Below are 20,138 nucleotides of genomic sequence, written 5' to 3'. Positions count from 1 at the left end.
CCTTCCCAACACCAAGTACTCAATCTTAGGAGCCTCTGGGGGTCATTCTCTTTGCCAAGCCTTATGATCTAACCCCTGGGTGGTTAGATCTACATGGTGGAAGGAGGGAATCAAATCCCATAAGTTGTCCTTTGACCTCCACACATATGCTGTAGCACAGGACCACACAAAGTAATAGTATAACAAGAAAACTGTCATAGTATATTGCAGTATATAAGAATACATATGAATGAAACTTTCTAGTCATGAAAGTTACAAATTGTGTAGTTCTCCAAAACTTTTGACATTTAGCCTTTATATTTTGTGGGTATCTTAGTGTTCTATTGCTGTGAAGACAGCATTATTATAGCAACTCTTAGCACTTAACTGAGGTTTAGTCCATTGTCCTCAGGGTGGGAAGCTTGGCAGCATGTAAGCAGACATGGTGCTGGAGAAAGAGCCAAGAGTAATGAGCAGGCAGCAGGAAGAGACACCCGGACTGGCTTGGGCTTTTGAAAATCCAAAGCCCGCCCCCAGTGACACGCTTCCTCCAGCAAGGCCACGCCTCCTAATACCACTCCCTAAGCCTTCAACTGTATGAGCCTGTGGGGGCCGTTCTTATTCCAACCACCACAGTGGGCTATTGATGACTTCCACAATTAATGCATTTCTGTTGTTGGGAGCTGGATGAGGGGTGGGAGCAGTTCTAGAGTCCTAAAGAAACCATGGGGTTACTGTGCAAAGGTCTTGTGGTTTAAAGTGTTTACTTCTGTTTGTCTCCAGCACCCAAAATATCCTTACACCAAATTAAATCATTATATAAGTGGTTTCTCACTTTTGTTCACAATCCTCTAGCTAAACCAGGTATGGTGGCTCATGACTGTTATTACAGTTTTTGGGAAACTGAGGCACACAAGTTTAAGGCCATCTTGGGCTACATAGAGTAGCATATATAGCTATGCTACTGGCTGTGGAAATTAAACAGTAACTGACCCTTCATCTGCACCATATCATCAGTCCCCAGTGCATCCTCATCTCCCAAACAAATCAAGACAATGAAGCTTTAAATCCAGCTGTGGTATATCTTCTTGTTTTTAGACTTTATTTTGAAGATTTCTTTTTGATGTATAGAAGTGTTTTGCCTTTATGTATACCAGTATGTATACCTGGTACCTGGAGGGCAGGAGAATGTGTAAGATCCTATGGAACTGATGTCACAGATGGTTGACACCTGCTATGTAGGTTCTGGGAACCGAACCCAAGTCCTCTGCAAGAGCAGCAAGTGCTCTTAACCACTGAGCCATCTCCAGTCCCTTGTTTTTTTTTTTTTTTGAGGTAGAGTCTTATTATGTATCCCAAACTGGCTTAGAACCTCCAAATGTTGGGATTACAAGCTGTACCATGCAGTTTATTAGGTCATTACTGAAAATGATTTGCTAAAAAAGATCTGGTGGTGCAATTAAATGATTGAATTTAAACCTGAACATCTGGTTAGTTTTGTTGACTATGGACAGATTTGCCATTTCATCTATACAAAGTATAATACTAAGGACATCTGCTGTCTTTTATTTTGTTCAAAAGTCAAATGGAATTTGAGTAGCCAAAATACATTTCAACATAAATATGTATGTATATTTGTAAACAAACAATGAAACAGCACCAGGGACCTGTATAAAATTTCATCAGTTTTTATGCAAGCTGCTTAAGTAATAAGTCACACTTCATCTATTTTCAGTGCACATGGCTGAAGAAACTATTCCAACTGTTCAGATACCCACTGGACGTTTCCTTAGGTATTGCAGATACTCAAACCAGTACTGTCTATATTTTGAATATCAACTTGAGCTGCAGATTAAGATGAAACACTTCACATAGAGTTGAAGAAGTGCTGCGCTCTGTCCTCAAATTGGCATTGTGCTTCCTCAGATTCAGGCTGCCTCCAAAGAACTACCTTCCATTCCCCGGAGGTAAGCTCTATCAAGATGGCTCATCAGCTAAATCACGCTGGTCAAAATACCTAGTAAGAAAAAGAATTCAGTGTATGCATTCATATCAAGTACAGCACTACCTGTAGCAGGAAAAGCTCACACCTCTATAATAAAGAGACTTAACTACAGCATGTACTACCCAATGGGAAAACATCCATACACATCGGGGGAGGGAGACACTGCGTTCTTGAGTAAAGCTGCCTGCATTTGGATCCTGTCTCTACCATACACTACTCCTGTGATGTTCAGGAAATGTTCAGGAAGTAGGAAAGTGACTTTCCATCTTTCTGCCAGTTTCCTCATCTCTAATAAAATAAACAGCATAATTATTAATAGATCAAGAAACTAGATGAGCTAGGCAGTGGTGGTGCACGCTTTTAATCCCAGCACTTGGGAGGCAGAAGCAGATGGATCTTTCAGTTGGAGGCCAGCCTGGTCTATAGAGCGAGTTCTAAGACAGCCAGGACTAGCTAGATAGAGAAACCCTGTCTCAAAAAACACAAACTCAACAAAAAACCCCTAGATGTTCAGTATGTGTATTTTCAGAACACATCTTGTTTGGGGAAGCGTGTAGTGGATAGCCATCCCAGCATTGGCCTGGAAGTTCCAACCCCCATTGAGGCTTCAGTAATGATCACGCCCACAAGGCGGGGCAGAGGAGGGAGCGGAAGACCGAGGATCAAGAGGAGGTTGCTCTCTTGGTTCGGGGACGCTGGACGCAGGAGGTAGACCGAGCAGAGTTCTCCAGAGAACACCGCCGGACTGTGCTATACCTTTGCCAGACCCTGCAACCTACCCCTTCATTTGTAAGTTACCCCCCAAAATAAACCTCCCTTTTAACTACGTGGAGTGGCCTTAATAATTTCACCAATAGAAGCGGGTGACTCGGGGTATGTAGCTGAACATATTATGAGGCTTTAGAGAGGTGCTAGCAAAACCAAGACAAAGCAAACAAATGACAGCCACTCATCAATGCGCAAACACATGTCCAGGAAGAGACTAAAATAAATGTGTGCCTTTTGTTTGGATTTAGAATATATTCTCGGGGTTGGGGATTTAGCTCAGTGGTAGAGCACTTGCCTAGCAAGCACAAGGCCCTGGGTTCAATCCCCAGCTCCAAGAAAAAAAAAAAAAAAAAAAGAATATATTCTCAAATAAATTCAAGTGAAACCCTGATATAATGTACTATATCAAACAAGGAATGGAGATACAGCTTAGTTGGTAGACCCTTGCCTGACATGTACAAGGCACTGGGTTCTATTCCCAGTACTGATAAAAAAAGAAAAGGAAAAAATGAAACATATTAGAAAAAAATATACAGCACCTGAAAATGAATGAAGCGTTAAGCTTGCTCTACCTCATACTGTTAGCAATCAGGAATCGGGTTAATTTACCTGCTAACTAAGCAGATCAGCAAATTCAAAGCAGGAACTCTTTCATCATCTTTACTACCCTGAAAAACAGAAAAAGTACAGGTTTTTCCCTCAAATATTTTCATAATAAATTTCCTTTTAAGATGAAAATGTGAAAATTTTATTAGGTCCTAGTCATCACCATATGGAATAAATTGTCAGGATACTGGTGTTTGACTTGTGCCTTAGATATCAGAGATCAGGAGGCAGAAGCAGGGGGAGCTCTTGAATTTAAGTTCAGCCGTGTCCCCAAAATGGACAGACAGATGAAAACTGAAGTTAAGTATTTCCTGAAAACACTGGAGTATTTATTTATTTATTTGTTTGTTTATTTGTTTATTTGAGGGAAGGTCTCACTGTTTACCCCCAGCTGGCCTGGAACTTTTTAAGTAGACTGGATTGACCTAATATTCAGAGATCTTCCTGCTTTGCCTCCTGAGTAGTGGGATTAAAGACATGTGCCACTACACCTGGCCCATCTTTTATTTATAAAATTAAAATATAAACTCATTATTTTCCCTGTTCCCAAATTTCCTCCCTGCAATCATATCCATGTACCCCAATCTTGCTCTCTCAAATTATGGCCTCTTTTTCTTATTTTTTTACACAAACACACACAAGTATATATAATCTGCTTAGTTCATATACTGTTACTTACACACACAATTTTGGGGCTGACCAGTTGGTGTTGGGGGGGCCTCCAGATATCAGTATTGCTTAGTTACTTATAAGCAGCCCCTTATTTTATTCTTAGGCTTAGGTTTAGCCCAGTGGGACCTAAAACTCCTGTGTAGTCTCCATGCTCTCCTTGGTCCTCCTGCCTCTACCTCCCCAGTGCTGACAGGCTTGGGCTACCACACTGGAAATATGCAGTGCTGTGGTTAGATGAGCACTGGAATCAGTAGGTTATAGCCCCACCTACAATCTCTTTTTTTAAAATTCTTAAAATTTATTTTATTTTATTTTTTTATTTTTATTTTTTTTGAGACAGGGTTTCTTTGTGTAAGTCCTGGCTGTTCTGGAATTCACTTTGTTCAAGGCTGGCCTTGAACTCACAGAGATCGCCTGCCTCTGCATCCTGAGTGCTGGGATTAAAGGCATGTGTTTCCACTGCCCGGCTTTATTTTATTTTATTTTTTTGATTTATTTATTTATTTATTTATTTATTATATATACAGTATTCTACCTGCATGTGTACTTGCATAACAGAAGAGGGCATCAGATCTCATTACAGATGGTTGTGAGCCACCATGTGGTTGCTGGGGATTGAACTCTCAGGACTTCTGGAAGAACAGCCAGTGCTCTTAACCTCTGAGCCATCTATCTCTCCAGCTCCTATTTTATTTTTTAATTATGCTTCTATTTAGTGTGTGTATTTCCCAGGATATCAAACTCAGGTCATCAGCCCAAGACCATTATTTAAAGAAAGATGCTGTCCAGAAGGATTAATAATTAATGCTGCGGCAGTGGTAACACATGCCTTTAATCTCAGCACTTAGGAAGCAGAGGCAGGAGGATCTTTTGAGTTTGAGGCCAGTCAGAATGAGTTCTAGGACAGCCAGGGCTACAGAGAGACCCTGTCTCGGAGTTCAAAAAAAATTAGTGCTGTTTACAAGGGTCCTAATTTTGTGGGCACTACAACAGGGGTTGTTATAAAGTGAACATGAGGCAGGGATTGCTCTAAACACACTTCTGTTAGGTGATCCTCTCCAGTATATCAAGGTGTAGTTGGAAGGTAGAAGAGATGGGTCCTCTAAGCTTCCAAAACTGAACTAAAATCAGTTTCTATTCAGGCTGGGGAGAGTGCCTGCCCAGCATACTCAAGGTCCTGGATCCAACCCCTCCATACTTAATAAACAACAGCTTCAGGTATTTTGCTATAGCAACACAGACTAAGAGAAAGATGGAGGTCATGAGCATCAGAACCAAACTTTCGACTTTGTCTGTACCTTCAGACTTCATTGTACTTTATTTTCATGTTCTTTGTTTTTTTGAGACCGGTCTTACTATGTAGCCGTGGCTGGCCTGAAGCTCACTCTGAAGACTAGGCTGGCCTTACAGAGATCCACTTGCTTCTGCCTCCTAAGTGCTAGGATTAAAGGTGCACAACACCATGTGTCCCCGCCCCCACAGGCTGGACTTGAACTGCAGTACTCCCCTTTCTTTTTCTTTTTCTTTTTTTTTGTTTTTGTTTTTGGAGACAGGGTTTCTCTGTGTAGCTTTGCCCCTTTTCTGGAACTCACTCTGTAGACCAGGCTGGCCTCGAACTCAGAGATCCACCTGCTTTTGCCTCCTGAGTGCTGGGATTAAAGGCGTGCGCCACCACCACCCGGCTAGTACTCCCCTTTCTACCTGCTAGATGCTAGGATAACAGTCTTGTGCTACCACATCAGGCTGTATGTTATTTAATCTACTATATTTGAGACTTCTTTGTTTTTACGGCCTCTTTAATCTCATCTAGTAACACATCCCACATTTTTCTATTTCACATTATCACTGGAGTCTTCTTTTCCACCATATGCTTGAGTAGACAATTAGAATCTGAAATATACGTTATAACTCACCACTAGGAGCCTAACTTCGGAGCACCTTCTTGCAAGTTGTCGAATTAGTGAATGAGCCTCAGGTAATAAAGGTTTTTCAAGACAAGCCAACAAAGCATAAAACCATCTCCCCTAAGTGAAAATTTAAGAAGTAATAGATAAGTAATGAAGTACCCATTTAACTTGTTTTTCTAAATGCCCAATGCTGTTACCTGTTTACAAGCTGTCACTAAATCATTGTGAACAAATCAAATGATAGCTCTTCTGTCTCCTGACCACAGACCTACATCACTAGATACTTCAAAATAGCTCCTGATTCCCATCGGATTCATTTCTGATATTTGTACCGCCCCTTTGAGACAGGTTCTCACTGGGTAGCTCTGGTTGGCCTGGAATTCACAGGAATCTACTTGATTCTGCCTCATGAATACTGGGACTAAAGTAGTACATACCATGCCTTGTCCCAAGGCTCTCAGTTATAAGCAAAAACCTTTTTTGTTTTTTGAGACAGGGTCTCATTATGTATCTCTGGCTGGCCTCCAACTTGGAGAGATCTGCTTGCCTTTGCCTTTATAATGCTGTGATTAAAGATGTGCACCACATTGGGGGTATAAGCAAAACTCTTTATTTCTAGGTTTGGTGGGCCTGTAGTGCTAATCACTTGAGAGGTTGTGACAAGAGGATTGTAAGTTCAAGGCCAGCCCGACCAACTTAATGAGACCATGTCTTAAAATGAAATAGTAAAATGAGGGCTGAGGGTACAGCTCATTGTAAATTACTTGCCTAACATATATAAAGCTGAGGTTCAACTCTTAAATAAGACAAAAATCTTAATTAAGATGTATATAAAAATGTGTTCTTCATAGAGTAGTGCAAATCATTTTAATATTAAAACCTGTGTCTCGGATCCACACAAAGGAACTGTACTGCAAACAAAATAATAGTCTGGGTCCTTGCTGCTGAATGGGCAGGTCAGCAGCTGTGCTTCACTATTCCCTACTGCCATGACGTCCTGCCTTACTGAAGCCAGAAACAATGGAGAGAGGCAGCATGGCAGCGAGGACCCTGAGACTCTGAGCCCAAATGAACCCCCCTTTCCTTAAAAAAACCACTAAGTTCTGGGGCTTCATGTAGCTATACTATTAAAATGGTATTTCAATTATAAAATACAAAAGTAATAACAGTTTACACAGAAAACTGTGTAAACTGTTATTACTTTTGTCAAGAATATGAAGGAAATGGAAAGAAACATTATCTTCAGTCTTATCATCCAGATAAAATTTCTGATTTTTGAAATGTTCAGAATTCAGGCTTCTTACAGTATATGATTAAAATTATCTGAAAGACAGGTATGATCCTAGGGAAAAAATTGGTACGAGTGATTTTAATGTCTATTATCTCATGAAAAGAATATGCTAAAGAATTGTTTTCATTGAAACTGGGCTTACTTTGTAGCCTTTGCTGGCCTCAGACTTGCTATGTAGTCCAGGCAGGCCTTGAACTCACAAGTGATCTGCCTGCCTCTGCCTACCCAGTACTAGGATCAGGTATGTGCAGTATACTACACCTGACTGAAGATTTAGAGAAGACCACATCCAGGTTCCTGGTGTACCTTAATTTTCTTTAGAAATTTTTCTTTGTCTTAACTCCGAGGCTTAAAACCTGTATTAAAATATCTTTAATAAACTCTTACTTTATTTTAAAAAATGGCTTAAAAGAATGAAAAAGCCTCAGGTGAAGATCTAGTGTCGAAGTGTGAGCTCTGCCTCTGATGGAGCATGTGACTGTAAAAAACTGACCCACCTGTGCTTTAATTTCCGTACCCATAAGTTCTTGGAGTTATGAAGAATTGCACAGCAAGCTCTCAGAATAACGCACGTAACGTAGTGTTTGCTACTACTGCTCACACCTTTGCTCTAGTTTGTCTTTTTGGTTGTTCAAGACAGCTTCTCTGTGTAGCCCTGGCTGGCCTGGAACTCCCTTGTAGACCAGACTGGTCTTAAACCTGTCCGCCTCTGCCTCCCTAGTGCTAGGATTAAAGGCTTCCTGGCTCCCTTTCTGTATTTTGAGACAAGGTCTTATCTTATTCTGAAGCCTAGGCTGACTTGTAATTCACTATGTAGCTGAGGTTGCCCTCAAACTCTTGTATCTGCCTCCCAAGTACTACCATTCATAGATAGGTGACATTGTATTCCCAGTCCCTATGACTTCAGTGAATGAGGAAAATATACTGATTTTTTAATAAGGTCCTTATTTATAAACAAGATTTGGATTTTATAATGCAGAACACCTGAATACATATATATGCATATATAAAAAAATATATATAAATACTACAGTCATACTTCATATAAATAAACATAATTTTGCCTGCAAAATGAAAAGAAAAAGATGCAATACTACCAATTCTGGAGTAAAATCTCTTTCTCCAAACCAATTACTCAGATATTCCAAGACACTAGTAACTGTTGCCTAAAAAAAAAAAAAAAAAAAGAGGTGGGGTGAGGGTAGGAAACAGTGACATTAGAGATATAACACCGACAAGTTCAAAAAGAGTTCCATGAATTGTAGTTAAAAAGCAGCTGGAAGGGTTAAAATGGCTTTGTTCTTTAGGCTCCCAAAGAAAATCATGAGTAATGCTTATGCCGCACACCTAGCAATTGGCTTTTTGTTTTGTTTCTTGAGACAGGGTCTCACTATGTGGCCCTGACCAGCCTGGATGCACAATGCAGAGCAGGCTGGCATCAAATTTGTGGCCATCCTCCTGCCTCTGTCTCCCAAGTGCTACCATTTATAGTCATGAGTCAACATGCCTGACTAAAGAGTCTTTTAAGAGAAATAGTTTTATATTCTCAAGTATCAACTTAGGCATAACATTAGTTTATAAGTAATGAAAAATTTTAAATACTTCTACAAAAAGAGCCTTTAGTTTACTTACCAATTCAAATTGCATTGAAAACCAAATCTAAAGAGAAACAAACTTAGCTAGAGAAGGATGTTTTAAAACTCTACAGATGAAATTATCAATGCTTTGAGAATATTCTCTTACTTAAATGTAATTGGGTACTTTAAAAAAAGCCCCAAATAATAGACATTAGCTATGACTACCAGCTTCTTTCCTTTCTGAGACAGGGTGTCTCTACAGAGCCCTGGCTGTCCTGGAACTTGCTCTGTAGAACTCAGAGATCCACCTGCTTCTGCCTCCTGAGTTCTGGGATTAAAGGCGTGTGCTGACTGGCTTCATTTGCTTTCAAGCTGACAATAAAAATAAAAAGTCTCTATTCCTAAAGGACTAAAGAATGAAATTCCAGGGGCCTGGAGAGATGACTCAGAGGTTAAGAGCACTGACTGCTCTTCCAGAGGACCCAGGTTCAACTCCTAGCACCCACATGGTGGCTTAAAACCATTTGTAATGAGATCTGGCACCTTCTTCTGTGTACATAATAAATAAATCTTTAAAAAAAAAAAAAAAAAAAGAATGAAATTCCATCTGTTTTCCCCCTTTGGTCCAATAATCTATCTCAATCTTCATGGGCTATGCTGAGACAGGCACTTTACAACTAGAACTGTCTTGGCCTAAGTACTGAATTTCGAATGCAGACTCAACACTCACAACTAAACGTGCACAAGTGAGTATGTTAGCACCATATCAGGAACACAAGCACCACTTGTTATGCAATACTTTTACTTCATGAAATTTTGTTTCCTCAGCTATAAAACAGCTATTAACATCATTTTCTCACATTGATATGTAATCAATCACTGCAGGGCCTAGGACAAGACCCTGCACACTGTAAATAGTGAGTAAATGGATTCAAACCCTTTCATATACACTGCAAGCAAAAGAGTGTATTCACTGTTTGGTGATGCTTACCTGATTCATTCTGCTCACAATACTAAGTAAGGGAGGAAAACCAATCTGAAAGAAAAAAGGAGAGACTGAGGTTTACTAAATGGCAGCTCAAGTCGGGCTTCATTTACTTCTGTGCAAACTGGTAAATTTCTTACCAAAGGACAGGAAATTCCAAGGGCTGGGGATGGGGCTCTGTGATAGATCGCAGTTAGTGTGTGTTAGATGCTGGGCTTACGTCCCACGTATGCGAGGGAAAGGAAAATGAAGGAAGGGAGGTGGGGAGTGGCTGGAGAAATGGCTCAGGAGTGAAGGCTATTTGCTGCCCTTGCAGAGGACCCAAGTTCAGTTCCCCACATACATACCAAATGGCTCACAACCACTTGACACAGCAGTTCCTGGGATCAGATGCCCTGCCTAGCCTCTGTAGGCACCAGGCGCGCGCGCGCGCGCGCGCGCGCGCACACACACACACACACACACACACACACACACACACGCTCACACGCACGCGCACGCACACACACACAATTTTAAAAAGCTTTAGTAGTAATTGTGCAAGAGAAAGAGAAGGGCTGGAGAGATGGCTCAGAGGCTAAGAGCACTGGCTGCACTTTGTGAGGACTCAGGGTTGTTCTCAGCACCCACATGGTGGCTCACAGCTGTCTGTAACTAATTCTGGGAGATCCTTTCCCCTCTTCTGGATTCTTGGGACACCAAGCACACATACATAGGCAGGCAAACACTGATATACATGAAATTAAAAGAATCTTAAAAACAAGAACAAAACAAAACAAAACACCCTTGAAAAAAGAAGCCTTTGAGGCTGGGGAGGGACGGCTCAGTTGGTAAAGTGCTTGCTAAGGGAAAATGAGGACCCGAGTGTGATTCTAGAACCTGTGTGGCACGTCCGTTGTGGTGGTGCATGCCTGCAATCCCAGTGCTGAGTAAACAGACAAGTGGGTTCCTGGAGCTCACTAGCCCATCAGCCTAGATGAACAGGAAACCCCTAGGCTAGTGAAATTCAGGATGGACAGCATCTGAGGAGCAAGAGTTGAGGTTGGCCTCTGGCTTCTATATGCACCTTCACAAACAAGTGTACCCACACATACATAAACAGAAGAAAAATCTTTTCACTGTGAGACATTCTGGTTTTCAAAAAAATGTTTTTTTTTTTTAAATTTTTTTGAGACAGAGTCTCACTACGTAGCACTGGAAGTCACAAGGATCTGGCAGTCTCTGTCTTCTGAATGCTGGGATTAAAGGTGTGCACCCCTTCCCTGCCTGGCTGCTTATTTGTTTTTAAGACAGGGTCTCATCATGTAGACCAAGTTAGCCTTAAACGCCAGAGATCTGCCTGCTTCTGTCTCCTGACTGCTGCAATTAAAGACATGCATCACCATACCTGGCTTTGATTTAAATTTTTCGTTTGTGTTTTTGAAACATGTTCTCTCTATGCAGTCCAAGCTGGTTTTGAACTCACTCCGTAACCAGCTGACGCAGTGATCCTCCTGCCCCAGACTCATAGGGTCTGAGTGCTAAGATTACAAACATTCACCACAATGCCTGGCTAAGAATAGGATTTTAATAGCTGAACTATTAAAGGAAGAAATCTAAAAAGCAATGCAACTTGAAAACATTAACTTTTTTTGTTTGAGACAGTCTTATATATTCTATAGTAACAAGCCAAATCAGTACAGCTCTATGAGGAGTGAGGTTGGACATATTCTATAAAAGGTTGGTATTTCCTTTTTGTGAGATATATATTTACACCCTTTGTCTTGTCTTGTTTTTCTTTCTTTCTTTCTTTTTTTTTATTGTTTTAGCTGCACTCGAGACTGAACTCCTGCCATGAGGCTTGGTTTGGGAAGTAGTTTTAAAAGGAAAAGCAAAAATATGGCATTGCATACCAAACAAATTATCTCTTCAATAGACTATAACATGGAGAGTCTGGGGGTGGTGGCACACACCTTTGATTCCCCAGTCATAAGGCAGACATAGACACCTTTGAGTTCCAGGCTAGCCAGGGTTACACAGTGAAACCCCACCTCAAAATACATAAAGCAGGTGTTGGAGAGATTGCTTAGAGGTTAAGAGCATTGGCTGCTCTTCCAGAGAACCCTGGTTCAATTCCCAGCATCCACATGGAAGCTCACAACTGTCTGTAATTGCAGTTCCAGGAGATCTGACACCTTCACACAGACATAACTGCAAACATTATAGCAATGCACATAAAACATAAAAAGGAATTATTATAAAAAAAACCAATCATACTATATATATGTATATATATGTATATATATATACATATATATATGTAGATGTATACAGTGGGTCTTAAAAAATTAAAAATGTGCATATTTATTTTTCTTATGTGTATGTGGGTGGGCAAACATGTGCCATAGTGTATGTAGATGGGAAAACAACTTTCAGAAGTTGACTTTCTCCTTCCACCATGTAAGTTCTAGGGACTGAACTCAAGTTGTCAGGCTCGGAGGCATGTGTCTTTACCCACAGAGCCTGCTGGCCCTCACAATGGGTGTTATGGGAACATCGTCAAACTTAGAGGCAGGTCAATCATGAAGAACAAGGAGTTAGACACAAAGTTGATGATTGGAGCCATGTGCATACTTTGGGTGTTTTGTCATAAGGATTATGTGGTCGAGGCCGTCCTGGGATACACAGCAACTTCCAGGCCAGCCCTGGGCAAGACTCTGTCTCAATATTTTCCACAAAGTGATAAAAATTTAAAAATATTCTCAATAGTTCATCCGCAGAATAAGTTTATTAACAACTTAAAAAAATTCCTAATTGGGCCAGGAATGGTTATGCAGGCCCTTACTCCCAGCACTCAGGACAGAGGCAGGAGGGTCTCTGTGGGTTTGATGATAGCCTGGTCTACACAGGGAGTTCCAGGCCAGCCAGGGCTACACAGTGAGTCCCTATCTGAAAACAAAACAAAAGCCAACAAAAGCAAGAGTTTTCTAATTATCATGTTTTTCTGTGTTTCTGACTACTTAGAACTTAATATTTAATTCATTGCCCAATCATTAAAAACAAAACAAAACAAACAAAACCACCCAAACCCCAAAGCAACTCTTGAGATGTCGTGCACATCTATGTTGCAGGGTGTGTATTTCTGAGTGCCTCTTTCTAAACTACTCTTTGTGCTTTGAATTCATATTAAAATGTCTTTATTAATTACCAACTCTGCTTCACAGAAACCAAACCAAAACACACAAACAAACCAGCACACCCTGAATCCTAGGTAGACAGGACGGCAGAGATGCATCATCCTAGCTACTCAAAAGACTCAGGCGGGAAGGTGATGTCAAGGCCAGCTCCAGCAATGAGACCCTGTCCCAAAATAAAACAAACAAAAAACCCTTTCCTCAACAAAATATCTTTTAACTCATAAAATCATTATATAGCTAACACACGAGAGAGTACGAAGCCCAGTAATTAGAAACTGAACTGGTACTTTCTAAGTTAAACAGCCAGTGAGCTAAGTGAGAAGTTAAGTATTTTCTTTTTTTTTTTTTTTTTTTTTTTGGAGCTGAGGATCGAACCCCGGGCCTTGCTCTTGCTAGGCAAGTGCTCTACCACTGAGTTAAATCCCCAAGCCCTAAGTTAAGTATTTTCTACACAGTCTTTGCCAGCTACATATTGCCTTAGCCATACTTGGCTTTGTTTTTAACAACCTGTGAAAGAAGAACACGTGACTCTTAGATCATGAGATGCACACAAACAGTTTGTCGTTTGGATTTGGTGGGAGCTGTGAACTGATAACTCCAATACGCCAATCAATGTCTGTCTCTGTCACTTCTTGTGTTTATCTACAGCATCACCTACTTGGACATAATCAATGGCAGCACTCTCATTTGGAGGTGGTCCAATAGCCCCTTCAGCACATAGCCTTTCACCCAGACAAAATTTTTTCCAGCCTTCTTCATCTTCAGATTTTGGCTGAAAGAAAAAAAAATTACTTATTTCTATTTATTTTTATACTGAACAGTAAGAAAAGAAGTGAGGCCAAAAATGTTACTGAAGTTAACTTCAAATGCAAGGAACGAACAAATAAAAATTTTGGCTCATTTTCTTTAAAAAGGAAAAGTGAGGGTTCCCTATATTTTGATTTCCTCAACTTAAAGACATGGTGCTAGTTAAGGACATAACTGTGTCCGCTCTCCAAATTCCTATGTTGAAGCCCCAACTGTCAGAACCGTAGGCTGTGACTGCTGTAGATCTGACCTTTAAAGCTGCAAGAATGAACTCTAATTGATCTTGAAGGCCTCTTTTCCAAAAACCCAAACCCATTTCTGTTATTAATTTGTGTGTGTACAATCAGAGAACAGCTTGAAGGAGTCAGTTCTTTCCTTCTACTATGTGGGTCATGAAGACCAAACTCACATCAACGGCCTTCACAGACTGAGCCATCTCACCGGCCCCTGACTGGTCTATTTATAAGGGGGACTTGGGATCATAAGAATACATTTTCTTCTCTTTCAGAAGATAAATAGCTTTCATCACTTTCTTAGATATGTGATTCCCTAGAAGGTTTAAGAAAATTGGCTAGAACTATGTATTCATCTCTTCCCCAATTCCAATATTTACTCTAACTGCTAATATTGAGGAGTTTAATTAATTATACATAAGCTGCTATGATACAGAAAGCAGTATCTCCCAATATGGACCACAGGCTTCACTACTATGCTTGTTACTGTGAAGCATATAAATGTGCTCACTGAACAGCATTAATATCTCACCAAGAAAATCTAATAAGCCTCCCTTCAGTGTTTTTAGATCCTAAAAATGTGTTTATATTCTAAAAAAGCAAGTTGAGGAGAATCCTTAAAAGCCCCCGGAGAGGTCACAGGGTCACCAATTGTCAACCTAAATGAAAAAAGATGCCCACATGACAGCACATGCCTGTCCCAGCACTTGGGAGATAAAGGCTTGAGGATTCCAAGTTTAAGGCTACACATAGTAGACTTTGTTTTAAGATAGCAAGGGCTAGGAGTAAGAACTACATATGCAAGGCCCTGAGTTCAATCCTTAGCACTGCAAGGAAAAATACACACCACAGGAAACTATAGGAGTACTTAAAGGGGCTGAGGAAAGGACCACAGCAAACGTTTTGAGAAATCAGTCTGCTGGTGAACAGCTGGGCAGAAGTATTTTGTTTACTTGCTTTTTTGAGATAAGATTATCCCATAGCCTAGGCTGACCTGTAAATTACTCATGCTGGCCTCAAACTTAGGATCAGCCTCCAGAGTGCTGGGGTTACAGGAGATGCCACTGTGCCTGCCTTAGAAGTTTAAGGTGGTGGTGGTCTCGTGCGTAGTTTGACAGTGTTTTGTGGCTATTATTAGGCAATAATCCATAAGAACATGTTCTAACTTCTCAGCCTTATTATTTTGTTAGAACTGAGACAGCAGTAATATTCTATTTTGATCCTGACAACTTTCACACACTCTAAGTCTCTCAAGATAAAGTGAATTAAAACAGTCCTGGGCCAGGCTTGGTGCTGCATGCCACCAATTAATTCCAGCACTCCAGAGGCAGAAGCAGGCAAATCCCTTGTGTCTAAGATTAGCCTGGTCTACATAATGAGTTCCACACCAGCTGGGGCAATACAGTGAGACTGTCTTAAAAAAAATCAAACACAAAACCAAAACATGAACTGACTCAGGCTACTAGTATAACAAACTGATACACATACATATTGACTTATGAAGGAAAATAAAAATAATATAGACCAAGCAATTAACTCTTTAAAGACTAGACTATGGATTATTTCACAGACATATACTGGACAACTTAAGCCAAGAAACTCACATACCATTGTCACATTACTATCCAACTGCTGAGATTTCCAGTGATTTCTATGCTTGTTCACACTCTAAAGGAAAACAAGTTAATGACTGTCAGAGAATGAAAAACTAAAAAGAAGTAAGTTTTTGTACAAAATTCCAGCTATCCTAAAATTTAGAAAACACATACATACCAAATACATCTAGTGATTAGAATAATTTGGTAATCGATTCATAAATACTTATATATTCATAATTTTCCCAATTGCAGTCTAAGAACAGAACCACACCTGAAACAGGTTTAATTGACTAGGAGGGACTTGCCTGTCGAACAGCTGAAAACTGGACCACTTGTTGCTGCTGCCATTGAAGTGTGGGAGAATAACCTTCAGGGGCAGGCTGGCATCCCGAGAGCTGGAAATCAGGTCACAAGTGTTAGAGTCCATTTTTGTATCTAGATCTGCGCCTATGCCGAGCAAGAGTAAAACCAAGATGAAGAGTGAACACGTTTTAGTCAATGTTAAGATTATTTAAGAGAATAAAGGTATATTTTATCAGAGCAGAAAAGCAGGTAGTTTACCTTACAGTCTATGAACCAGTTAATAAAAGAGATCCTTTTGGGGCTGCAGAGATGGCTCAGTGGTTCAGAGCACTAATTGCTCTTCCAAAGGATCCGGGTTCAATTCCCAGCACCCAAATGGCAGCTGACAACTGTCTGCAGCTCCAGTTCCAGAGGATCTGACACCCTCATACAGCCATACATGCAGGCAAAACACCAATGTATATGAAATAAAAATAAACTATTAAAAATAAAAAGAGATCCTTTGTCATTTTACTTAGAAAAATATCGGCGGAATGTTGTGGGTGAAGTTTCTATGAAATCTGAATGCTATGAACCTGAAGGATATAACTTAATTCTACTTTTCTTTTCTTTCTTTTTTTTTTTTTTTTTTTTTTTGGTTTTTTCGAGACAGGGTTTCTCTGTGTAGCTTTGCGCCTTTCCTAGAACTCGCTTTGGAGACCAGGCTGGCCTTGCACTCACAAAGATCCGCCTGGCTCTGCCTCCTGAGTGCTGGGATTAAAGGCGTTCGATACCAACGCCCAGCTCTACTTTTCTATAATACTGAAGAGAAACAAAAAAGAGAGATACACCCTAAATAAAGGATTTTGGGATGGTCAAAATGTATCCAGTAACTCAAAGACACCTGACTTAAAAAGATCTTTTTTTTTTTAACTTTTTTTTTGGAGGTGGGGGTGGACATGTTAATGACCCTGTAACTCCTGGGGTTCTCAAACAAGGTGGCCAAATACTAACATTACTTTAGTTTTCTGAAACAGCACACAGTTAACAAATGATCAGGTATCGTCTTCTAATAAAACTCCGTGGGGTAAATTTGAAATAAACTAAGTTTACATGAAATCATGTGCCATCAAGTAAAAATTTGTAAAGTTATATAAAACCTTATAGTGCCTGAATTAAAATGTCCTAATTATAAACATTAAAGGAATTACTTCAAACATAAAAAAAAAAATTATCAAAAACCTTCCAAAATAAAACAAAAACCTGATCTTAGGTTAAATATAATCTTCATTGAGAAGATTTCCCCCCTCTCCCCCCAGATAGGGCTTCCCTATGTGGCCCTGGCTGTTCTGGAAATCACTACGTAGACTGTAGACTGGGACACTCTTGAACTTAACAGAGGTCTGCCAGTCTCTGCCTCCCCATTGCTGGTATTAAAGCCATGTACCACTATAACTGGCTGAGAGATTTCGACTAAAAAGTTCCATTTATTTTATGTGTATGAGTGTACTGTCTGCATGCATGTCTGTGTACTATGTGCATGCCTGGTACCTGAGGGGGTGAAAAGAGATCCCCTTGAACCAGAGCTAGAGATGGTTGTGAACAGCGCTGTGAGTGCTGGGAATTGAACCTGCATCCCCTGGAAAAACATCCAGTGCTTTTAACTACTGAGCCATCTCTCTAGTCCTGTAGTTATTTTATTTACTGAGTGTTGTTTATTTTCTTCATGCAATGACCAGATGATGTAATTATTTGGTTATTTTCTGTGTCCTTTAGGAGAGACTGTTACTGTACAAGCATAGGGAACTTTCCCCATTCTTTCTTTCTGAGATGAGGGTCTTTTATATTCCAGGCTAGCCTGCAGCCTTCTATGTAGCAGAGCATGACCTGGACCTCCCGACTCTCTTGTCTCTACTTCCAAAAAAGTGTTAGGATTATAAGCGTGCTTACCAACATGCCTGGTCTTATCTTCTGCTGTGTTCCTAGTGCCCACCACAACCTAATTGCTTAATAAAAAGTGTGCTGGATAAGCAAATGAACAAAGACCAGAGGAAAGAACAGAAAGATGCTAAGACTTTTGTGTTTCCAGTCTGAGAAAATACCAGGTCAAGGGTAGAATGTGCACTAAGCACCAGTTTGATAATAACTATAAAGGTATAGTCATAAAAAAGTTCCTTCATAATTTACTTTTCTCTGTGTAGTTTTGGTCCTGGATCTCGCTCTGTAGACCAGGTTGGCCTCAAACTCACAGAGATCCATCTGCCTGGCTCTGCCTCCCCAGTGCTGGGATTAAAGGCCTGCGCCACTGCCTCCTGTCGTGTGTGTAATCTTTTAAATGACACACACACACACACACACACACACACACACACAGTTTACATTTTTCAGAGGGTCTCATAAGGCAGGCTGGCCTCCAAATGGTGTCTAATTTTGTAGGGAGCAATCTAATGTTACCCTACACACCATCACTGATATTCTAGACAAGATAGAAAAAGCTTTTGTCATCTGTTTATGTGTGGTTAGAATATACCCACTTGGTTAGTAAAACTCACGGAAATATTCACACTTTGCTTCCTCTTCAACTTCTTTGGATCAATTTGGGCTACCACAACATCTGGACACTGAGCCGCTTCAATCCTGTAAGTAAGAGATACATGTGTGAAATTTATTATTGCGCTATGCTCGTGTCTCGTATGTAGTACAACAGATGCATTTTACTTCATTATGAAATCGCAACTAAAATTCAGACTCCCAATGAAAGAACAAAAACGCCCGACCCTATCTAGATGAAAAGCAGAGAGATTTAAGAGCACACCTGTTAACGTGCAATCAAGTTCAAAGGATATTTGCCAACGGTAGGTTGTCACACAGGGATCTTAAACTTCCCAGACCTCCCGCGAGACAGGAACCCAAACAGAGGAGAGACGGTCGCACACGGAGGGTCATGCGTGGCACCAGGTCTAAGCCCAGGGGCACGACAAAATCACTCACTGCACCCTCCTTAGGTATTCCTGGGGCGTCCTGGGGGGCACCGAGGGATCGAAACCTTCCGTCAAGTCACAGGGCTCCACAGGTAACAGCCGTGGCATCAACTCCTCCACCGCAGACTCGGCAGGAACCCACGCCATGGTATTCAAACCCGCCAACCCCTACCGCGCCTGCGCCCAGGGTAGGCACGGCGCAGGAGCTGAAGCGGCCTCCGCTGGCGCTGACAGGCTTAAGGGGGCGGAGCCGCGCAAACTTGCTGGTTGCATCAAGTTAATGGCTCCGGTGGTGGAATGAAGCGGGAGAGTAGGATTCCTGAGAGCAGTGGTTCCTAAAGAATTTCTAGGTCTTTTTTTTTTTTCTCTTTATACTCAATTGCACTTTCTCTTCTAAAGCTTGGGTAGGGAGCAGGGACTGAGGATGAACTTCATAGTCTTGAATAGTTTCTAAATTAATGAACAACTTTGCGGCATTTATCATTTTTAGAGTCCTAAAGAATTCAGCCACTGCTAAGCACATTTCATTCATCTAAATATTACAACCCTTTCTGGTTTCGCGGGGAACAAAATTGACACAAAGTGGATAGATGGAGAGTTTAATTTTTCCCCCTTTTTTGGATAGCATCTTAGTGGTATGTAGCTCAGGCTGTTCTGGAACCCATTAGGTAGCTCCGGTTGTCCTAAATCTGTCGTGATCCTCCGGCCTCAGCTTCCTTAGTCCTGGGACTATGGGCATGAACCAAGTACCACACCTGGGTAATTTTTAGGGTTTTGAGACTACGTCTCTTCTGTAGCCCAGAAGGGTCTACAGTTTGCAATGTAACTTAAGCTGGCCTGTCTTTTTTACCTTGACTATTGGGATTCCAGGCATGACCCACCACCACCAGTCCAAAAATACACTTCAAAAATATAAAATTACGATTTTTTTTGTGTTTGCATGTGTGTGGGTGCGTGCATGTCATAGCAGGTGCGGAGGTCAGAGTACAACTTTGGAGAGTAGGTTCTCTCCTTCCACCTTGCGAGTTCTTCTGCAAGCGAGTTTACTGGCTGAGCCATTTCATTGGCTCTTAACACACCGGCGAAAACTCAATAGTAGGAGAATCTGAGCATCTTTTTCTAGTAAATACTTCAAATGTTGTTGGCTAGTGCCTTTTCTTTCTCCATTTGAACACACGGATAAAATCCGGCAGAAAAAAAAAATCCATGCAAGAGCTTTTCTGGTACACTAGAAAGCTGAAAACAATCATTCCAATAGACAGGAAGGCTCC

General features: G+C 40.9%; 1 protein-coding gene across 2 annotated transcripts; it reads right to left on the bottom strand.

Moving 5' to 3' along the window:
* Positions 1–1,517: 1,517 nt before the first annotated feature.
* Positions 1,518–19,101, bottom strand: Gemin2 (gem nuclear organelle associated protein 2). Of its 2 annotated transcripts, XM_036206049.1 has the most exons (11): positions 18,878–19,101; positions 18,439–18,523; positions 15,910–15,999; positions 15,615–15,674; positions 13,625–13,738; positions 9,797–9,841; positions 8,861–8,887; positions 8,326–8,394; positions 5,944–6,054; positions 3,362–3,420; positions 1,518–1,996 (listed from the first exon to the last, which is right to left on the bottom strand). In XM_036206049.1, the coding sequence occupies exons 1-11, from the start codon at positions 19,012–19,014 to the stop codon at positions 1,957–1,959; spliced, it is 837 nt and encodes a 278-aa protein (XP_036061942.1). In that variant the 5' UTR covers positions 19,015–19,101; the 3' UTR covers positions 1,518–1,956. The 2 variants fall into 2 exon arrangements, with proteins under 2 accessions (XP_036061942.1, XP_036061943.1); XM_036206050.1 differs by lacking the exon at positions 8,861–8,887.
* Between the last annotated feature and the right edge of the window lie 1,037 nt (positions 19,102–20,138).

This window comes from Onychomys torridus, chromosome 14 (assembly GCF_903995425.1).
Source record: "Onychomys torridus chromosome 14, mOncTor1.1, whole genome shotgun sequence".
NCBI classification, from domain to species: Eukaryota; Metazoa; Chordata; class Mammalia; order Rodentia; family Cricetidae; genus Onychomys; species Onychomys torridus.
This window is presented reverse-complemented; position numbering and strand designations above follow the sequence as displayed.